Genomic DNA, 22,937 nt, shown 5'->3' with positions numbered 1-22,937 from the left:
AGGGGCAGCTGGCAGCAGCAGGTAGGTGGGTAGCCAAAAGGCGGTCATAAATGCAGGTGGACCCGAGTGGTCGTGAATTTTTTTCACATGATCACGGGGGCATTGCAACAGCCAGAACTTTGAGGATGGGTCGTAAGTCCATTCTTTCAGCACCATCGTAACTTTGAAAGGTCGCTGAATAAATGGACGTTAAATGAAGACTACCTGTATTCCTATTTTTTATTCATCCCATACTGCATGATTTCTACACTACATTCCCTTTGAAAAGCTACCCAAGTATTTCAACTTACCATTTCATTGAATGTTGGATTTCTAGTTTTCCGTGATATTTTGGTTTTCTGTTTAGACGTTTTATGCATGTCTGGAAGCAAATACGTCTTCACATATGGATTTGGATCTGCACCATCATCAGTAACCTGAGAACAAGAACAAACATTTTTTTAAAAAGTAAAAACAGGAACAACCATATTCAAAGAAAGCAAGGAGAATGCTTAAAGTCTGCAATTGTTTGGTTATGTGTCATCAAGTCTTAGCGACTGCATAGACAAACTTCTCCAGGCTGACTGCAATAGTTTATAATTCCTTTAAAAAATGGATAAAAGCTCCAAATTACTTAGGACCAAAGTTTTACTAGATTCTTCAAATGTGTTTATGACTTAATGTTTATGGAAGAATTATATCTGTTTTATATTGGCACCAGACCAGGCTGTTTGTGGGACTGCCTCTCCCTGAGGGTATCTGCCCATCTCACTAGATCAAATATTGGGTATCTGAAATACTGCCATCTAGTGGGACCTAGGAAGTGTGCCTTTTCTGGCACCTTCCCCCGGGCAATCCGGCAGGTCCTCACCCTCTTAGCCTTCCGGAAGGCCATTAAAACCTGGCTTTTTACCCAGACACTGGGGTAGAGAGGCAGAGCCTGCAGAGGGTTGATTGAGGCACCGGGTTTTTAGTTTTTGTTATATGGTTTTTAGTTTTGTTGTTGTTGTGAACCGCCCATAGCTGTTTTAAGATACAGTAGGTGGCTATACAAATCTTTTAAACAAACAAATAAATCATATTGTTTGTTTTGTTGCTATTGTTTCGTACAATAAGAAAAGAGGTACATGACCCCAAGGCCTCAGGGCTGCATGTTGTCCCTGAAAGCTTTGGTTTAGTGCTCCAAAGTTGCTACCAACTGTAATTTTTAATATGACAGAAGGAAAAAATATTAAATACCTGACTGGAAGTAACAATATTAATTATCTTTAATTTTAATGAAATGGAGGTAATGATTTTGCTACATTTAGTTTTTATTTGATTTTAATATTTAATTGCCTCACTATTTTTTGGAGCACAGTCCTCACCATATCACTTGGGCCTGATTTTATGTCCTAGCCCCCAGAGATATTCATCTGGCTTTTGGAAAAAGATCTCATAAAACATACTATAATCATTTATATTTAAACACATTTATATACTTACCAAATCTTTAATGTGCATCACCATGATAAACAGCGTCTTGTTTCTATAGGAGATGGACAACTTCACCTCTCCTCCTACTTTTCCTGAGGTAGGACTTGAAGGGCCTACATCTAAAAAAAAGGTAAACGTTTCATTTTCCATAATAGAAACAAAGTAAGTAGGATTCCATTTTAAGCGATACTGTGCAAGTTGCTTCTGTTAATAAAAAGGGTATGTTCCTCTGCTGATTCCCTTCTCTCTCATGATCCTCAAATCCTCCAGAACAGACAGACAGGGCAACTGTAAAGGGTTCTGGGGGAGGGGAAATCTGTTGCATCAGTGGTTTAAGTTCTGCTAATAAATGTTGTATTACATACAACAAAATTGTTATATCTTACGTAGTAATAATTCTTCCAGAAACTGTCAAACTGCCCCAGAATGACAAGGTCTCAGAGAATGTTCAAAATGGACCTGAGGGAAACAGTGTCCCACAGTTCTCCAGAATGTTCCATTCCCACATCAACACAGTTTAGCACAATTTGCACAGTATATCTTTATATTCTGTGGGAACTCCACATGGCTGAAACTTAAGAGTCCATAGAAATAATTGTGCTATTCAGGGTACTGATTAAACTGTAAAACTATATTCTTACCTGTACACCTAGTTATTCCATCAATTCCTTCAGCTTTTTCATCACGGGGTAAAGGATGGAAGAAAGTATAAACCAGATCGCACTAGATTGGGGAAGATAAAATGTTAGTAAGAACTGTCTGTCATACGGACTGTATATAAAATAATCTATGTATTTTGCAGACTACTTTCAAGAATTACCTCTGATACATCTGTTGATGCATTCATTAAACTTTGTATGTAGCTATTCAGCTCTACTTTCCTCTTGGCTGCTACATCCTTTACATGAGTTCTTCCTAGAACCATCTTACTAGGAAAGCTGCAGTAAGAGAGGTAAATAGTTATTTTTGTTTGAGGCAAAAAAATGAAAACAATCATAGAGACTAGGGCAGTGCAAAGCATTAAACAGTTACTCCATGAATTGTTCCTCTATGAAGTGTCTAAATAGCTACTTTTTCTGGAAGGCCTGGCATAGATGTCTTCGCATGCATTATATGTACATCAATTTTTCTGGCAACCCCAGCGAAAGTGTGTCCTGTATATGTACATCTATCCAAAATGGGAAGACCTGGAGAACATCCTGGATGCAGCTGATGCCATAGTTCAAGGACGGGTGCTTTGCAAAACACAACTTTTAATAGTTTGCACAACTGTAATATACTTCAGAAATTTGTATATTCCATGAAAAGTTGTCACAGTTCTTTCCTACCTGCTTTTATAAAAGTGTCTATAGTCATGCTCAAAATGGAGCAATTGTTCTTGCCATTTCCAGACTGAAATTGATTTATGACCAGGCCTAAGAATGTTATTTCAGAAAGCACTGTTCTGTTTATGAAACAAATTCGTGAATTACAGTTTTATCCTTTTCCGATGTTTTCCTTGAAAAGTAGTTTACAACAAAGCATTATACACCAAAGAGCTTCTGGAAACGAATTTATTGATGCCACATATTCAGGAAAGCATGTTTTGAAAAGGGTTACTTTTACATTTTACTTGAAAAAATCCCTATAAAGTCAGGCCTAGATCACAGAAAGAACTACAGCTAAGCGGATGAACATTTGCTTTTTAAATATATGGCTCCACGCTTACAGTTTGCAGGCATAAGAGACTGTGATCATACAAAGAAGAAATTTATTGTTGGAACATAGGAATATTCAGTGGATTCATCTTTTTTTGGCTGAATCAAAAAACTTTTATTTAGTGATATTGGATATCAAATATCAGTTGCAAATGGAGACAGTTTCAGTAAACCATATAGCAGTATTATAAAAGAGCATATATGATGAGATGAAAAGTATGCAAGCCCTCTCAGTTTTTCTGAATGTTTGTATACAGGTCATCCTCAGGTATAACAGCAGTTGAAACTGGAATTTCCATCGCTAAGTGATTGATTGATTGATTTTCAAATTTAATTACCGCCCATCTCCCCCAGAAGAGGGACTCTGGCCGGTTTACAATCAAATCAAACTATGACCATAAACATTAAAATCTCATAAAAATCAAGCACATTATGATTGTAAAATGCAATAAATAAATATATATGATTTAGTCGTAAAGTGCGATGTCATGTGACCGTATCACTTAGCAATAGCAATTCCAGCAGTCCCTGTTGCTGTCGTAACCCCAGGACTGCATGGGTGGTTGTGTGAGGACCTCACGTGACTGTAACATGGGAAGAGGCTGGCAGGTAACAACTGCAGGTGGGCAAACGAGTGCCACGCACGGGCGCTACAGAGCGTGGGCAGGTGTGCAGGTACCATGGGCAGGCACTATGGAGCGTGGGTGGGTGCATGGGTGCTACAGGCGGGCGGGCATGCAGGTGCCACAGAGTGCCAGCAGGCGGATGAGCAAGTGGTGGGAGCAAGAATGGCAAGTCTTATATATGTAAAAAAACCCTCCGCAAACTGAAAATTTTGACACATACCCTGGTAATTTCCAAAGAGGAAATAGGATACCAAGCTTGTTGTGGAACTCCTGGAACTCATCAAATGTACGAAAAATGAATGTGGGTTCAGTCTGCCCCTCTCTCAAAACTCTGACCACATAGATCTGCCAAATAAAAAAACAAACACTTCATTGCCTATTAAAAAGTTTAACTGCTGTAATGCTCTACTACAAACTTTCCAAACCTCTGCAGATGGTTTTTCAACTCCCAGAATTGGGGGGGGGGGCAGGGGGGGAGATGACCAGACTTGACAATGCTACCCCTTACATTTATTTCCAATCATCTAATGAAAAAAAGCAATGTCAATAGCTAGGTCCTCACCCTTTGCTTTGCCTTGAACCAAGGGCTCGTTTGACATATTATGACAATATCATGGCCTTAAGATATGTAAGCTTTGAACACAATTATTTCAATATTTTGTGTTGCAACTACATATACTTTTTCCACTCCAACCTCACAACTGAGTCACCAAACCCCACTGAAACAGAACCATTTTGATAGCTGGAAAGTGCCTGGTGCACCTCCAGGGGGGGCCACAAGGGGGCTACCATGAAGGACAGCCTTTAGGCTAGGCAGATTCCACATGGAGGAGAGAGTCCCTAAGATAACTGGGAGCCAAGCCACCTAACATCCTGGCTGCCACAGTTTGCACCAACTACAGTTTCTGGGTCATTTTAAAAGGTAGTCTGTAATAACCAGAGCATGTTACAGTAGTCAAGAAGAACATGGCAATGAGGGAGTGAATCACTGTCACAGTTCAAACAGGGCCACCAATGGCATAATGTACCTGCCCCAGCTGGGCAAAGATCTTGACTACAACTTCCACTTGCTGCTCTACCAGGAGCTATGAGTTCAGGAGAACACCCACTTTAGAGACGCTGAAAGGGAGGGTGATCCAGTCCAGAGCTGTAAGAACACTGGTGAGTCAAGGTGCTTTTGGACAAATAGAAAGTCCATTTTGCCGGGATTCCACCTAGCCCATCCAGAGCTTCATAGATTCAAAATATTAGGAAAGGGTTCACATAACATCTACAGTCTGGCTTGTGGTAGAAATGAATGAACAACATCACTGTACTCCTCATCCTAAACCAGTGGATGACCTCTCCCAGAGTTTCATCTGCTCTCAGAGGAACAGAAATGAAGCAAAACACAGGGAGAGAAGATTTTCCTGATTAATTATAGTAGAAAGACAGTAAACATTGCTTCTCTGTTCAAATCTTTTTTTTTAAGTGGTAAGTAATATTTCTGGGCCCTGTATTATGTGTAAACCTGATGACTGCTTTCAACATAATATACAGATGGTGTAAATATAGAGACCCTTACATTATAGACCTAGATAGCCTCACTTTTATTCAACAAGTTGTGTACAGTACAAAAATACTAAACTTCCTCACTCATTTCCAAGATTTCCCTATGTATTAAATATCATTAATCATTGGGACTTCCATTAAAGCAGATGTTCCTTCAGTGATATTACTGCATTCAATATGGTTTGACTCATGCCTCAACAAATTGCACTCAAATGAAAAATAACGGAACTTGAAATTCCTGTTATAATGAGATACGTGTGAAAAGATGTTGGTTAAAGTCAATGAAGGAAGCTATAGAAATCATGCCCAACCAAATATAATTCATAGACTTACATAATATTTATCTGGGTTGTATCTTTTATGGTATGTAAAAACAGATGCCTCTTTGATACGACCATCTTGTTTGAGTGAGTATGTTTTGGGTGAAAAAGAGAGGATCGGCTCATCATTAGAAGGCAGCCCTGAGAAACGCAGCTGAGCAAGGTTGTGAATAAAAAAGTTGAACTTTGTGGCAACACTTCCCAAACTTGATTCGATCAGCCTAAAAATAAACAAAACGTATTAGTTTTATATACTATGAGTGCCAATATATTTTGGTTTCTTACATTTACAACTTCATTGTAATAAGAATAGGAACGATCACTTCACAGTTCAAATTCTTAGTATGTTAACCACAGTGAAAAATTTTAAAATTAATATTCCTGCTATAAAACAGAAAAAGAAGATGGTAGAGCTATTAGTTTCATTATTGCCAATCCCACGGGACTATGCATCTGTAGAATAATTCCTAAGTTTTCTTCTTGGAAATACAAACTCCACAACATATTACAAACTGTTTTTCAAATTCCCCTGCATTTCAGCTTTTTGCTGATGGAAAGAGACTGCTGGAAATCCAGCTTCAAAGAGCCACTAGGGCACAAATCTAGCTGCACATGCTTTGAATTATGGATAAGATTATTAAAACTACAAAGATACATATATTCAAAGTTAAAGAAGTAGGCCATATTGCTAATGAAGTTACAGCTTGCTAATAATAGTTTTTATGGCAATCTTCATTTACCAATTATAGCAACTATTCGCTATAACTTTTATATTTAACAGATTGGCTTAGCCGATTCACTTATTAAATACTATGGATTTTAAAGCAACTTAATAGGAAAAATGCTATTCTACCATGATCTCCAAACATTAACTTCATCAGAATCTTATTTCCTTCTCCCAAAGCTTTTAAATTTAGTAACAGTATACAGTTAATGTAATGCTTTATCGAAAGTTTCCTGGAAATAACTATTTTAAAAATGTTAAAATTTAAAAATTAAAAGAAGCTGACTACAGGTAGTCCTTGCTTGCCGATGGTAATTGGGACTAGGAACTCCATCGCTAAGTTCCGGCAGTCCCAGTTGCTGTTAAGGCAAATCCTGTGTGGTCGCAGCATCACCATTTGTGACCTCCTGCTGGCTTCCCCATTGACTTTGCTTGTCGGAATCTGGCAGTGAAGGTCACCAATGGTGATTGTGTGACTGCAGGACTCTGCGATGGCGTAATTGTGAGCTAGTCGCCAAGTGCCTGAATTGCAATCATGTAACCATGGGGATGCTGCGATGGCCACAACTACAAGGACCTGTCGTAAGCTCCCCTCATTCAGTGCCATCGTAACTTTGAATGGTTGCTGTATGAGTCAACGTTAAATGAGGACTACCTGTATATCCTTTCATTAGCAAAAGCCATTTACTCTGACATTTTATTTGTTTGTATATTTATAGAATTTATAAGGCTGCAGTGTACCAATTTAAAACCCAAACAATCAGAACTCCACCAATATAAAACCAAGATAAAAACAAAACCATTACACACATAGCCGAGGCTGAATGCAACAGATGCTCTCTCTCCCAACAGAACAAGTTCAATTACTGTCCTGCCCCAGTGCACAGAAGAGTCAGGTTTTCATGGCTCCAAGAAGACTAATAGGTTGGGGCCACCTGCGCCTTAGGGGGGTGGGAAAGCTCATTCTAAAGGACAGGCACAGCAACAGAGAAGGCACCTTTCTTAAGGCCCGTCAGATGACGCTGCTTGAAAGAAGGGACCTGGAGCATGCCCATCCTATGCATCCTCTTGGGATGGGCAGCACTAACTAGAGGTAGGCAGTCCTGCAAATAACCCAGCCCTGTGCAATGAAGGGCTTTATTGGTGATAACTAGCACCTGGGATTGCACCCGGAAACCTGCCTGGAGCCAGTGCAGCTCATGGGCAAGATAGGAAAGGGGACATTCCTTCTCTTCACAGTGCACTATGCACCCAAATGTCAAAACCAGACGTTAAGGGTGCACAGAGATCAGGAGAAGTAGGTACAGCCTCTCTTTGTGGAAGTCCATTGAGGCTCTAGCCTTAGCTGCAACCAACAGGCTCATGCAAGCAACAAGATTCTAAAATTATTTGTGTGGTACCTTGTAAAGAAAATGGTAGCCTCGGCATCAGTAGTTTGGGGCTGAAGAGCATCCTGGACATATTTGAGATCTTGGACTCCGGAAAGTTCTAGCAAGCCAGAAGACATCATCTATAAAGTGAACAGGTACAGTAGATCCTTTGGTGGAAAGCATGCATTACTTACTTGTACAGAAATTATTTTTCTGTTTGAAAAAGGGTTTCCAAGTTTATGCATACTGTACAGTAAATGTTTAAGGCATTTTCCTTACTCATAAGTTTAAGGCATACTGTACAGTAAATGTGACAGAACTTTAACTTGAAATTATGTATGAACATAGTTGTGTTTAAATGTTCTTTGTTTTAAAACACAGCGTATTTTGTTAACATCAATGACACAGGGAAATATTACCAGTGACAGCAGATTAAGGAAGAGGTTGGCTTTTTTCCTTATTAGATTATAAGCCTGGCAGCAGAGATCAACAAACAACTGGAAACGAATAGTGGGCTTTTCACCACCATTGATAACGTAGGCCATATCTGAAGTCAGCACAAAAGGAGCCCGATCCCTTTCAAGGAAGAGAAAATACGAATTTGTTTTAAATACTCCATCCTGCACGTAGCCTACGGTGACAGTTTGATTCAGAAACTGAACTGCTAAGGTAAAATGCTTAACTTGTTCCTGCACACATATGAAAATCAACAGCAACAGGTCAGTCTCAGTGAACAGAAATTTTTAAGATGTATCCAAGTAACATGTGAATTATTTGATACTTCAGATGTTGCAATTTCATTGACATGTTCTAAACAAGACTTGGCTGAAGACAGTTGTATTTCATGAAAAACTTATACCCCACCTCAGTTCAGGGAATTTCTTATAGCTTGTGAAGTGAGACAAAAATACTTGCTTGTTCAAACTGCTGGCAGGAAGCGCTGCTATAATCTTATATCATTGTTTATATCATTTATATTATATTATATTATATTATATTATAATTATATTAATATCATTGTTACATAGCAAATCTGGCTTTGATAGTTTAATACTATGATTTCCAACTGACTAGGAATGCTTCAGAAAAGCTCCCAATTTAAAACAAAGCATCAAAATTGCAGAACACATTAAAAAATAGCTGTAAAAACAGCAGTTAACATTATACAAACATCTCATTTCTCTGCCACTTCTATGAAAATATTTCATAACTGAAAAATCAGTATCCCATGACCGACACCTTCCATGTGTTAGAAGCAGAGTCCACACAGTATGGCAAACGTTACAGCCATTAGATTTTTCAGTATAGTACATTATAACTGCAAAATCAGCCATGTTTTCAAATTACTGTAGTGGAACATTTTAATTTCCTCAAAGTTTCATACCTCTTAAAACTTCCAAACATCTGTGCATGGCCCAAGAATTTTCCAAAATCAATATGGAACATATGTCCTGTACTTCGAAGCATTATGTTATCATTGTGGCGATCGCAGATACCTAGGACATAGGTTGCCACACAACATCCAGCACAGGAATAGATGAAGTTTTCAGAAGCCTAAGATAGGCAAAATTAAAAATATTTTCATTATATAATCTGAAGAGCACCTTGGTTTAGTATTCAGAAATCAGTAGCAGAAGCATCCATTATGTTTGTTTGAAGAACAATATAACTTAGAGTGTTTCAAAATTATGATTATATATCAGTTCTTCAGAAAAGATCCTTAGTAAGAAACCACCATTACCTGACTTTAAAAATCCTAGTTTGAAGAGATGAAAAGAGGAAAATGGCTTAGGCAAGGAAAACTTTAAGAGCTAGTTTTCCAAGCAAGTAGAGAGGAAAGGTTTTTAAATCATACATCTGTGATTTGCCAAGCATTAAACATGTCATTTAAATACAAGATTCCCACTACTTCCAGCTCTCAAAGAGTGTAATCTAGGATTATAGCATGCCAGTTTAGCATTAAACTAAGCTACTTGAGGTAGCACTGCCCTGTATTTAACTGTTGTTAAATGTAACACATGAATGAGTCCCAAGTGGAATTAGCTTTCTACAGCATCAGATAAGAAACTACTATTATCAGTCTCATATTATAAGTTCCTATTTGGAAATGGTATGGCATTTACCTTTTCATATTCTTCTTCTGTAGAGTTGTATTTTCTTAGCCATTCCGCAAGGGGCTTATCTTTAAAGGATCCTGTAACTCCATACTCCACTTGAATTTTCCTAAGAGTGTCTGAAGCTGGAACAAGTTCTACCATTCCTTTAAATCAATCAGCAAAACCAACTAGGTATCAAAAATCCATAATGTATATTACTGTATATTTCTTTCATGAAAATAATTAACTTAAAACCTTTAAAGAAAGATTTCTATAAATCCAAACTGCTTGCCGATATAGGTTATTGTACATCCCATTCCCTGCATTTAAATTACTATATAATGCTACATAGTAATATAATTCAAAAAATCAGTTCAAAGATTGTTAATGTACAAAAAAGGCAAATCCTGTTTTATTCTTAAATCAACTTAATAAAAACATGGAACAAAGTCCCATTTAAATTTTGTTCAACTCCTGGTGGCTTCATAGGCTTGTAGTTTTCTTGGCAATAGTATGGAAGTGGTCTGTTACTGTGATCTGGTGAGACATTTTTCACACTTCCCAGTCTGCAGTCTGGGATTCCGCATGGTCTCCCATTCAAGTGCTAAGCAGGTCTAGCCTTGCCTAGCTTTTTGGAAGTCAGCCATCAGTTAACTGCTGCCAACTGTGGTAGACAAATCAGTATTTATATTATCTGACATGGGTAAGAAATTGAAACTCTACCTCTATCTTTGCCAGTTGCAAGGCACTTGAACATAACCATCCTCAAGTCCAGTCCTTCCTGTAACCAGATCTTATCCATGATTTTTATCATTTGCAACGCTAACATATCCTGGCGCAGATCTTCTCCAACCTAGGAAAAAATGTCACAATGAGAGGAAGGAATGTTATCAAGGCAGGCCCAATGAAGGTCAGTTCTGCCTGCTTTATTATATGTTAGCACAAGAGCAGAAACTGATCTAGGGCACTTAATTTAGTATGTCTTTTATAGTATCAAGTTTCTAGGTCTAAACAGAGCAAAGCTGAGCAACTTGCAACCTGCAGACTATATGTCTCAAGAAAGTAATTCCCTTTCTTCACTGAAGTCTGCTAATACCCTATTTCTTCACAATTTATAGTATGAATGGGTGCTGTGGCCCGGCATGAGTGCAAGCAGGTGGGTGGGGGGTTGCTAGGCGTGGGGGGTACAGCATGGAGTACGCAGATCTCATACGCTGTAGTGGGGCTCCTTGGGATAAAAAGTGGTGGGAGCAGGAGCAATTTACAGGAGCGACTTTGACAATGACTTTGCTTGTGGGAAGCCAGCAGGGAAGATCACAAATGGTGATCATATGACCATGGGATGCTGCAACGGTCATAAGTGTGAGCCAGTTATCAAGTGTCTGAATCGTGATCACGTGAACGCAGGGATGCTGGGACAGCCAGAACTTCAAGGACCGGTCACTAGTACCACTGGTTCAGCACCGCCATAACTGTGAATGGTTGCTGAACGAGTGGTTGTAACCTGAGGACTACCTGTACTGCAAAACAGTTTATTTGAAAGTGATCATACTGAAAAACTCAAGCTTATGTATGAAACAATATTCAATACAAACTGAAGAAAGAAAGGATGAACATGTAATTCAAAGGCAAAGAACATATAACTCAAAGTTAATTTATCAGAATGCTTCTTATATTCTAGACATTTAAACAGCATGTTGGTCCACTGAAATGACTAGGTAAAGTCTACTCCCTCCAGAGCTGTCAGTTTTGCTTTTATAATTGTCATTAATGTGATATTTAGTCAGCAATCCATGAGTATTATTCTATTCAAAAGGAACTTCCTATTTTTCTGGCATTATCAAATAAATGCAAAAATGTATCCAGAGCAAAATGTACTGGCAGATAAGGGCAACAGTTCATTGCAAAACAGAATTTATCATTATAGTACCTACTGGCACAAACTTTTTAAACCTCATATGCTCTAAAAGGAAACCATTATTCTTAGCAAAAAAGGCCAGTTGAAAAATGCTTAAACATTCATTTAACATGTGCAAAGTCTGCCCACAAATGCTTGAAGCATCCAGAGCGTTCCATACATCCATAAAAAGTCAGAACAATTTTTCCCACGGGATTAAGACTGCCTTCAGCACTGCAGGGGAAATATCTGTAGTTGAAACAAAAAATATACCTTAAACATTACATTAATTTCTTCTCCCAAAGGATCTGCGTTCACCAAAGCAATTTTAAGAGGGACTGCATTAGAACTGAAATAGGAACATGCCTGTCAAAAGATATAAAACATGGTTCATATTATAAAAACCAAAAGGGTTATAAACAGGGATGATCAATGTTCAGTTTTGCTCAGTTTCAATAATAATAATAATAATAATAGAAATAAACAACAATTAAATTAGAATGTATAGAATTACAAAACGGACATACTAAAGGCCCGGGCAGCTCTAAAGTTAAATAGTGATATTCCAAACTGGTAAGCACTTTGCAATAAAAAGATTAATTAGACCCTACAAAACCTACTAGTAATATATAAGGAATCAATCAAGTGGAAACAATGTACAACATAACAACCAAGGAACTCTGTCACCAGGGCCAGTTAAGAAGTCGTAAGTGCTCAATCAGAGGAGAACCCTCAAACAGGAAAGTTTTAAACCCAGATTTAAAAACAAAAAAAATTATATATGGTTTGTCCTGTATTCTTTTTACTTAGAGAAGCTTTGTAAAGATAATTGAACCGAGCTGGTTGCAACAAAGTTGAGAAATAAAGGAATTCAAGTTGGCACAAATTGGCAAAAGTTTGCCAGAAGAAGTAAGCAAGTGACAGAAACACATGTGGGGGGGGGGGAGCGGCAGAGAAAGAAGAGGAGCAGAAGAGGCACAGCTAGGAAAAGAGCCAGCATAGAAAGGGAGAACCTATGGAGATAAAAGAAATAAGAAACAAAGCTTTAAATCAGGAAGACAGAATGACTACTTGTGAGTAAAGAAGAGGTAAAAATAAAAAGGCAGCCGCTTTTCTCCCTGCAGCCCTTTGCCCAGCTGGGATTCCACTCCCTGCAGCTAACAAGGGAAGTGACACAGCTGGGTGAGTGCAAAGGATTCAGGAGTAATGGTAGGCAACTCGGACACTGGGGAAGGGCAGAGGCTGCCAGTTTCACCAGCGAGGAAATGAAATGCCCAGTGAAATGGCTGGGAGAGAACTGAGACTTGAAGAAGGAAGAAATGAAATGGACTGGACTTGACCTGAGGAGGAAGGATCACAGGAAGAGTGGTGAGAGGAACTGCTATAGGAGACTTTTGCAGAAGCAACTGTTCCTGTGGGCATTTTGCAAGGCTGGAGAGAAAGTTGGTTTGTTTAAACATGCTCTGAGCTTTTGAAATGTACTGCTCCTTTAAGAAGACTGTTCTCTCTCTTATGTACAGACATCTAGCTCTGAGCAAGCCTCTTTCTCTGCAGGACACAAGGAGATTTCATCCGACTGAGTACGATAGCCTAGTGTAGTTCATAGTTATTCTTGTACAGTTGTCCTTGCCTGCTCAAAATGAGAGGCCAGATATTTTTTTCTTACTGGATACTCAAGGAGAGGAGGGGAAATTGCCCTTTACAGTCCTAGCCCCCTCCACTGGTCGGAGATCTGGTGGTAGGCTTTGTTCAACCTGAATTGCCCAAAAGCTGGTGAGATCCTGCCTGGGAGATCTCCAAAAAATCTTCCTCATCAAACCCAGAACAATTTCTGGGTTAAAACTATAGTACATTTAAAAAGGAGTTGTGCAAAGCTGCTTATGAGTATTTTTACTTGATATGTGCTAATATCTGAGTGCAGTGTAAGGCTCCCCCTCACTTCTGAGCAGCATGCAGGTCACAGAAAAGAGAAGCTCAATCTTCTAACGTTTACACACTCAAAAGGTAACTAGGTAGGTAACACAGCTCATACCTTTACATTCAGTTCTTCAGCTACAAGACTGGGGCTGAGAGGCAAGCGGCATTTGTTTTTCAAGAAAAAAGACTGGACACGTTCCATTCCACTTTGCAGAACCATCTGATAATAAGCAATTCAAGGTTAAACTTCACTAAATACAATTTTTAGAAATGTTTTCATTAAGATTACAGCCTTAAGTTATGTCAGTGTTCTTTTACAGCATAATCTGGTGTGTGAAGCAGCAGAAAAAAGGGGTGTATGTTTGGGTTATGCACTACAAGGCACAGTACTTTGTCAAAGAGGCAAAAGTAACCTAATAACCTCACTTCGGCTGATTTTACCTATGAAATATGACTGCATCGTTAATGAATGTAACTGAGTTTTCATTCACATACATACATAACTTGACCGCTTCACCAACCTGTCTGGCTGATCCGCTTGTCTGCTTTACTTTTTCGGCAACCATTCCTAAGATCTGCACAAGCCTTGACTGCTTTTCCAGCTCTTCTCTCAGACTTTTGCCACAGATGGAAAGGAAGGCACCAAGGATATGCTCATACCTTATACCATGTTTGGCATCATGCAAGGTATCCTTTAGTAACCTAAAATATTATATAACATTAGAATAGTTTCCTTCACACATACTTATTTGATTCATATCCTGCCTTTGTACAGGAGCCCAAGACAGGGTTTATAATGTGCCCTCTTCCTATTTGTCCCCACAGTAACAAACCTGTGAGGTAGGTTGGGCTGAGAGAGAGAGCGACCTGCCCAAAGTCACCCAGCAAATGTCTGTGACTGACGGTAGACTGGAAGCTGGATTTCCCCTCTCCTAATCCAATATCTTAACCACTGTCCCTCCTGTAATAAACTGGACTTAAAGTACTACAAAACACCAGGTTGATCAACAACCCAGACAGTGGAAGGAGACAAAGGGTTGAAATAATCTTTGACTTAGGGAATAAGCCCTAATGAATGCAGTGCTAACATTTAGAGGTCCCAAGAAGATGAATCCTGGTTTATGATGGACATGAGTAATCTGCATGTGCAGATACTCCAGGAAACTACATATTCAAAGTATCTTTCCTTTGTGTCCAAACCCAGAACTACCATAGTTGGGGATGCTCAGAACTTCATGGCTCCCCAACTTGCTCCTGAGGCAGCACACATAGCGGATTGCACTCATAATTTGATTTTTTTTTCTATTAACCAAGAGGTTGATGGTCTGAAACTGGATTGTTTAATTCCTGGTTTTTATTGTACACTGATCTGATTTTTTTTAAATGAAGTAATATACATACGTATATATAATAAAGTAAAAACTGTTCAGCTTCTAGAGAAGATTCATACTATGGATCATTAGAGAATGTGTGGTGAGAGAGAGAGAGAGAGCGGACAGTAACATCTGAAACCATTCTTTTACAGTCATTAATTTATACAGCACCTTCCACTGCATTTACAATATTATGTTTACATTATGTTAAGATCACTTAATTTTTTGTTTCTGCATAAAGCATAACCTTGCTTAAGAAACAAACATGTGATCTGAATTCAGTTTGAGAGAGACTGATGCACTATGTGGTACTAATGCTTTGGAATGGAAGAAGCCAATCCAGAACTTCAGAAAGAATACAGTAGATTTTTCAGAATACCTAATTAATTTCTATTAGCAGCAGCAGCAGCATATGTCTTTCTGGCCTATGAATATTCATCATTTTTTAAATTCTCACATCAGCTATTCACTTATTCTTAGAAATATAAACATTGTTGAAAGATGATAAAAAAAATATAAACCTTCTTACCAATATAGGTAGTGTGCTATTCGAATATTTCCTAATGCTCGGGCCAAGAGGAATCTGACTAAAGAGTTGTCCAGATATGTTTCATATTTTAATGCCTAAACATATACAAAAGGTAAGTTTTATACAGAGTTATAGTCTAAATTTAAAGGCAGCTTAGCATAGGTGGCTGAGTACAACCAAGCATCTACAATTTTCTAATTCGATGAACTTCCCAGAGTTATATTCCTTAAAATATGAAACCATTCAGCAGTTTAAACGTATAACTCATTCAGACTCTATCTATCTATCCATCTATCCATCTATCCATCCATCCATCCATCCATCCATCCATCCCATTCTGTCTGTCTATGTTCCTAGGGAACATAATCCACTAAAAGAACTGGATGTAGGACATATAATATTTGCCACTTCCCTTTCTTTTGCATCTCCCTGTCAATTCACATACCAGAAGATCTCTCCAAGGTTTTGGATCTCTTTTTTACTCACAGCCTTTGAAAAATTGTTATGGAAGCCACCTTATTAAATAGCAATACACAAACAAAATACAAAAATAAAGCTATTTAGGAAGTATATTAAGCATATTTAAAATAGTTCTGAAGCAATATGATAAACAGTAAAAAAAAAAGTCAACAGCATTAAAATGACATCATGGAAGACTGTCAAGACTGTAACATAATGTAACCATCTCTTGTCCTTATCAATGAAAAGACCTTTGCTCTAGTCACTATGTGCTTAGTTTCAGATGAAAAGGTGAAGAAGGAAACTTTAAGAAAGGTCTTAGATGTTAATCCCAACATTCAGGCAGGCTCACAATAATTTAATTTACATATGGACAAACACATTTTATTTTACTACATCTTTTCAACTATTTCTCTTGCGTTTTCTACACATGCTTTCTCCAGGCATTAGGCCTCCATGAGCCTATTTTCCTTGCCTGTTGCCAATATGGGGAAGGGGAACACACTCCTCAATCCTCTATACCATGGGTTGATAATCTTTTCAGGCCCCAGACTTCAAGAAATATAAATGCCTCCCACCCCCAAAAAAGTGAAATCTCATGAGAATACCATTTCACAAGACTTCAAGTCAACACCAAAATCCCATTAGATTCGGAGATAATCTAAGTCTTACAAAATCTGAGGACTGCATGAGATTTTGGTCCTTTCCTTTCCTTTTTGATTATTTAATTCTGAGGTTTTACAGACATTATCTGCCTTGGTATCTTCGTGCTTACCCTAATCTACCCTGATGTACTGGACCCAATATAAACAAATGCAAATAAAGTTTATCCTGGTTGTTTAACTTTAAACTGCCAAATAAGCAACAGAAATTGCATGGCAATAATTGGGGAATATAAAAGGATACAGATAAGTAGAATGAGTGGAGTGTTTTGTCTTATGCAGCAATTACTAATGTTCAATTAAAATTCCAAATTATTTATTAGACTAAATACAAAAATTTATTTATTTATTTATTTTTCAAATTTCTATCACCACCCATCTCCCCCAAAAGGGGACTCTGGGCAGTTTCCTAATGTTACTTCCATGAATTAATATGGTTTCTGATTACTTTTGTGCAATTACAAATGACATTTTTTCCATTTCATTATGTTTAATGTGGTATTCTTCTGACCTGAACAAACTGGGGAAGAATGTCAGCAAGTTCATCATCGTTTATTGCCTCAATCCACTGCACAGCTTTTGTTCTTACTTCTTGATCTGCAAAACTACAAACCAGAAGATCTGTTGAAACTGTATTTTAAGTTTGGCAAGAGTATATAACCCAAGGTTATTTGGGAAACTTTTAATCTTAAATTCTGATGTATCTGTATACAAACACTAATATAACATTACAGTTTTAGCCTAGTAAATAACCCAATTTAGAGTAGTAAGATATACAAGATAATTTTTGGTCTGTAAACAACATCCACATGACTGCTGTGAATATGGCTTTTACTTCTAACAACCTAGAAATGCTTAATAGCTCATAATCTATGATCATTTTTCAAGGCATATAGAATGACTTAGTTTCCCTGAACGTAGCTAAATTTTGCTATACTGTCTGCAAATTAGGCAGACCTCGACTGCCCATTGACGACTCTATTAATCTGTAAATATGTTATCATGTTTTGTTCATTTCATTTAATAAATTTTTAATGTATTTTAACGTATTTCAATGTGTGTTTTTTTTAATTTGTAATTCTGGTCTGTGACCGTATTAAAGATTGATTGATTGATTTTCAAGGCATATTGTAGTCCTGAAATAAACGTATCTAACTTACTTTGAGTCCAGCAATTCTAATGCAGTAAGTGGAGGTAAAGGAGGCCACCGTTGAAGCAGCAAATATATTTCAGGAAGATTTGTCAAATCCCAGTTTGGAGCACTAGCCAATATCTTGGGCAGGCTATTTGCATGTGTATAACAATAATGTCGTTTCTCCCACAAAAATGCTTTATCCTTCCTAGATAATCTATAAAAGGTAATTCCAAACATATTTATTAATTCATGACATTGCCATTATTGTCACCACATACCTAAAAACCACAAAGCAAATCTAAGGCAAAACCAATCCAAATATTAATGTTCTTATTACAACTACAATGAGTTTCACCTTTCATCTTGCTCTCCTTCATTTGTCCAATCTGATCTTCCAGACATGAGTTTCAATTTCAAAAATCAGGACAGACTGAAAGAGGGACTGAAAGTGGTATTGTGACTCATGTTTTAATAACTCTTTAAAAAATGGAATGCTGGATCGTAATTCTTTCAGAAAATGTCAAATACCCCTAATTTCAAGAGAACAGGAAGGAATTCCATTAAATGGACATTAATTCCTTTGGGTTTTTTTTCCATTTTACTGATAATTTCACTCAAGATTTTGTTCAATGATTGGGAATGCTTTCTGATCTGAATCACAAATTCAGATGCTAACAGTAGAAATCATCACCTTTCCCTATCTTTGGCTGCCTTGCCAGCTACAACTGTTCTCTCAAAAAAGCTTATTTTGCCAATTAAATGTTATACTGCATTCACAATTATATGCATTATAGTTTGAAAAGCATCCAGAAACTGTAACTGAAACTGCTATGAACTTCAGTAATTAGCCTGGTAATGGGTACCAAGCATTTTGATCATGTTAAAGCTCTTTTAGTTGAACTGCACATTGGCTGCTGGAGGGAACCTTGCACGTCACAAGCAACTTTGAACATAAGAACAACCTTATCCATTCTTTCTTCTCCACATGTTTCATGTGCAGCATTATTTTTGACCTCCCAGAACCATCAGTCTCCTCAGTGTTTGCTCTGCCAACAGAGAAGTCTCAGGCTCTGACACTGAGAGAAGGTAAAAACTTGAGTCTTTCTAATAATATCTGATTAAAAGTCAACAGTCCTTATACGTACTTCAACTTTTTATGACTGCCTGTTTTTATAAACATTGTTATATGCTTGTTCAAGATTTTAAGACTGCTTGATAACTCAACTTCCCCTTTTGGGTAACAGTTGGCATATATTTTGAAAATAAATAAATGATGTGCCCAGGTCATATGTAGTTCTCAATATTCTCTAGAATCTTGTCAAAATGTTATATAGTATATGTAGCAGAAATAAATACAGGGGGAATGATCATATCTAATAATCTGCATGGGGAATGTTAGTTTGAAATAAACAAAAGAGAACATAATAGAACATACCCAAATATACCCTCTCTGGAAAGAATGGAAAGAAGACGCTCTCTTGAATCCTTTTCCAATGTTTCTATAGAATTACACGTGGAATTGTTTGCAGCCTGAGGAATTTTGTATATAATGTCAAATGGTAAGGAAGGGAAGTCAACCTGTAATGTTAAAATAATAAATCAGTAAACTATGAAATAGAATGATCTGCTGGCACTTCAGAGTTTTTCCCACTTAAATTTCAATCTCTTTTTCACCCTGTTTCTTTTCCCTCCCTACTATTACACAATAAAACACACCACAGGAAAATAATATCTGAGAGGCATTTATAATATGTGAAAGTTTGTCACATATAATGCATATTTATTCACCACATTTCTTCACCGCCCATTTCAGCAAGCAACTCTGGGCGGTTATACTATACATATAGTTGATATATATGCGATAAGCATTGTTGAAACTCAAATGCTTTCTATTTTGTTTACCATATCAAAGTGGTACCATTTAAAAACAGAAACAGCAGTAGATCAACATTCACAACTGCTCCTAAGTCTAGTTTACTGCAACAGTATTGACCTGGGGTTTTGTGTATGGACATTGCTTCTTCCCACAGGTGAACAGAAAGGTGCAGTTTCCAAACCATTTGTTTGTGATTTGGTTAAGGTTAAGCATGTTATCCATATGAAAGACACATGCTACTTCTGAGTGCCATAAACCGTCATTATGGTTTGCAGTAGGTAAGCAATATTGCCTGTTTCCAGTTGACAGTGGACTCTTATTAATCCACAAATGGAATATTCATGGGAGGACCCACTGGCTGACACTCTTGATTGCCCATGCAACCATTTCTAGATAATAAGATAGTACACATCTCTGTATTACACAAATATCCAGCATAAAAGAACACATCAAATAAAAATATAATGAGAAAATCCCCAAACAAAATGTTTAGACAGAGAGGGATTCAGGATTGAGTTGAAATATGTTCAGAAATATGGAAGAGGTTCTAGTATATCTGTATTACTCTGCAATCAGCTTTACTTCTTTGTATGTACAAAGTATTTTATTTAAAATCTTTCAGGTACACATCTTCACAAAATGTCTTAAATGCAAAACTACAGTTCTGTATGCAAAATAGGCCTATCTGAGCATCCTGGAAACTTCAAAATGCTTGAAATAACTTGTTGAATAACCCTAGTAAAATAAAAATAATTTTATTCTCATATACTCTTTTGTGGACGATTCCAAAGACTAACTAGGCATGGCACCAATTTCTATTGGGAAACAGACCATATTGGTAATTCACCACTATAAATAGCATATAAATGCTTTTTAAAAACAATTAAAGAGGAAATAGTATTACCTGCAACACTATCCTTTCCAGTAGGTTTCCTTTTTTATGGGCCACTCCAGAAACAATGTTTAAGCTTGCAAAAGGTGTCCAAAGGTGTAAAAGTTTTGTCCCACAAGTTAATGTTCTAAAGGCACAGAATACAGAATTTAATTTTGCATCCACATTTCAAGAGAGAACAGATTTTAGAAAATATAAAAATCTATCACATTAGGAATACCAACAACTCCTCATGAATAAATGTTAACTGCAGAGGTTCCTGTGTATTAAACCCTGATATAATTTAATAACTTCCTACAATCTCTTCCTTTAAATGGAAAATTTTATATGGAGGCAATCCAAACTACTTGAAGTTACTAATGAACATAGTGGGAAGTTAATACAAAACAGACAAACCCAAGATTAGACTAAACAGCACTATACAAATTCTGTGTGTTTTCTTTCAAATGCTTATTTAAACGCTATGTTTAGATATCTATTTTTTTCCAAATACCTACTCTATTACACTTGAAAGGGAGCTCTAATCCGAGAGCTACAGTTAAACGTGATTTCATTTTAGTTGTACACTTCAAGACTGTACATTATATCATGCGGTCAGCAGGAGCCAAGGACATCAAACTAACAAACTATATAGTAACACCCACATGCATGCCATTTCTCAAAGAACTGGCACGGCAGGTTCTTATCCTCAAACGACTGCAACCTAAAATGGTATCTAAGAGCAAAAGATCCAGCAAGGATGATGTTCCACAGACAGAACACATAGAAAAACCACAGCAACCTTATGCAGAAGACCTGTGCAAACCATAAGCACTGAGGCATCTGTGTGTTCTGCAAGGCTCCGTGCATCTACTTCAAGAGCTCTTCCAGATTTGCTCAGGTTGCATGAGGATACATAACCACCTTGCCAGCAGTCCCAACATTAGTGGGGTGTGTGCACACACGCACACCTGAAGACAACTTACTGAAGCCATGCCAGACCTTCCAGAGGATGTGGCTCCCTGAATATATTGAGGGGTGTGCTCTTTGAATGCTTTACACTTGACTACTATGCTGACATTGTAAATGAAGAGAAAAATATACTGAGAAAATATAGGATTATACATTAGTAGCAGAATTTCTGGATGGGTGAATTCTTGATAACAGGAGAGTTACCGCAGAGCTGCAAATTAGGCTGCTTGAATTGTATTGACTTCAATGGGATTCAAGCAGATTATCTGAAGGATTTAATAATACTTGTAGCCAACGGTATGCTGGAGCTGGCTCATGCCAGCTTATGAGAATCAATTGTTAAATTTTCATGAATTTTTCAGGCCGGTTAAGAGCAGAGCCAAGCCACGTGCCTACTGCGCCAATCAGCTGTTTGACAACTTGAAGCTCAGCAACAGCAATGGAGCCAGCAGATCCAGTGATTATACATTTATTAGCACACCTCTACTTGTAGCTGACCTATTTTGTGCATTGAACTTAACGTACTTTCCTAGTAATGTATTTTTTCACGTAGAAATGAGAGGAATTTAGAATCCTACTTGCATAATTCACTACACTGTTTCACTACTCCTCTAAACAGCAAAATTAAAATTAAAGCAGCTCTCTAGCATTTTATTGACTGCTTCAAATACTTACCGTCCAAAGTCAAAGAGTGGTAAGGAAACTTGACCCAACATCTCTGGGCCTTTTCTCTGTTTATTTGAATCAGGTGAATTACCACCATTTTGATTTAAAATACCAAACAGAGCAAGGCATAGGATGGATTCTAATGGCAACTGAGAGATTTGGGTGGGAAAAATTATTCTGCAAAATAATAAAAGTGGTCCGTTATAGATTTATTAACTACATTTTAGAAAAAAAACAATTAAATTTAATATGTCCAATGCCAGCCAAATCTCATTAATGTTATCTCATGTCACCTGAAACCATTGTATAAAATAATTTCATGCAATACCTAAAAATATTTGGTCCCAAATGCAAATAATACACATAACTGACATCAACCTAAACATAAACCTAGTTTTCTATGCAAATAAGGGCTAATTAAAATATAATAATTTTTCTTACAATGGTTAACTTCACACATAATAGTATAGGTTATCTGGTTTTGAACTCTCTCAATGTGAGAACCTAGACAACAAGTTTCATTTTTTGCTGTATTTGACAAATTCATTTTATTTATGTGTCAAACATTTAACTCCACAAATGATTCCTCCTAATACTGAGGCTTCTTCAGCAAAGGATCGTTACCTTGTCATGGTGCTGGAGCTTGAGCACCTCAATGATGCCATGAGCTAAACCGTGAAGGGCCACCCAAGACGGAAGGTCATGACAGGTCAGACTAAATGCGATCCCTGGGGAAGGTAA

At 37.5% G+C, this 22,937-nt stretch overlaps 1 protein-coding gene across 1 annotated transcript in view; it reads right to left on the bottom strand.

Moving 5' to 3' along the window:
• PIK3C2A (phosphatidylinositol-4-phosphate 3-kinase catalytic subunit type 2 alpha) overlaps window positions 1–22,937 on the bottom strand; it is a 49,391-nt gene that overhangs the window by 4,053 nt on the left and 22,401 nt on the right. Inside the window, exons 12-31 of the mRNA XM_063289403.1 lie at window positions 22,206–22,373; window positions 20,592–20,706; window positions 19,247–19,389; window positions 17,837–18,025; window positions 17,188–17,281; window positions 15,556–15,650; window positions 14,175–14,355; window positions 13,769–13,873; window positions 12,010–12,102; window positions 10,563–10,692; window positions 9,867–10,003; window positions 9,128–9,297; window positions 8,163–8,319; window positions 7,774–7,883; window positions 5,663–5,870; window positions 3,999–4,123; window positions 2,276–2,393; window positions 2,097–2,178; window positions 1,465–1,574; window positions 291–416 (exon numbers count right to left, since the gene is read on the bottom strand). Of these exons, the coding sequence (XP_063145473.1) occupies window positions 291–416; window positions 1,465–1,574; window positions 2,097–2,178; window positions 2,276–2,393; window positions 3,999–4,123; window positions 5,663–5,870; window positions 7,774–7,883; window positions 8,163–8,319; window positions 9,128–9,297; window positions 9,867–10,003; window positions 10,563–10,692; window positions 12,010–12,102; window positions 13,769–13,873; window positions 14,175–14,355; window positions 15,556–15,650; window positions 17,188–17,281; window positions 17,837–18,025; window positions 19,247–19,389; window positions 20,592–20,706; window positions 22,206–22,373 (2,656 nt within the window). The remainder of the gene's footprint in view (window positions 1–290; window positions 417–1,464; window positions 1,575–2,096; window positions 2,179–2,275; window positions 2,394–3,998; window positions 4,124–5,662; window positions 5,871–7,773; window positions 7,884–8,162; window positions 8,320–9,127; window positions 9,298–9,866; window positions 10,004–10,562; window positions 10,693–12,009; window positions 12,103–13,768; window positions 13,874–14,174; window positions 14,356–15,555; window positions 15,651–17,187; window positions 17,282–17,836; window positions 18,026–19,246; window positions 19,390–20,591; window positions 20,707–22,205; window positions 22,374–22,937) is intronic.

This window comes from Candoia aspera, chromosome 1 (assembly GCF_035149785.1).
Source record: "Candoia aspera isolate rCanAsp1 chromosome 1, rCanAsp1.hap2, whole genome shotgun sequence".
In the NCBI taxonomy this organism is placed as follows: domain Eukaryota; kingdom Metazoa; phylum Chordata; class Lepidosauria; order Squamata; family Boidae; genus Candoia; species Candoia aspera.
The sequence above is the reverse complement of the archived record's forward strand: the minus strand, read 5'-3'. Positions and strand labels throughout refer to the sequence as shown.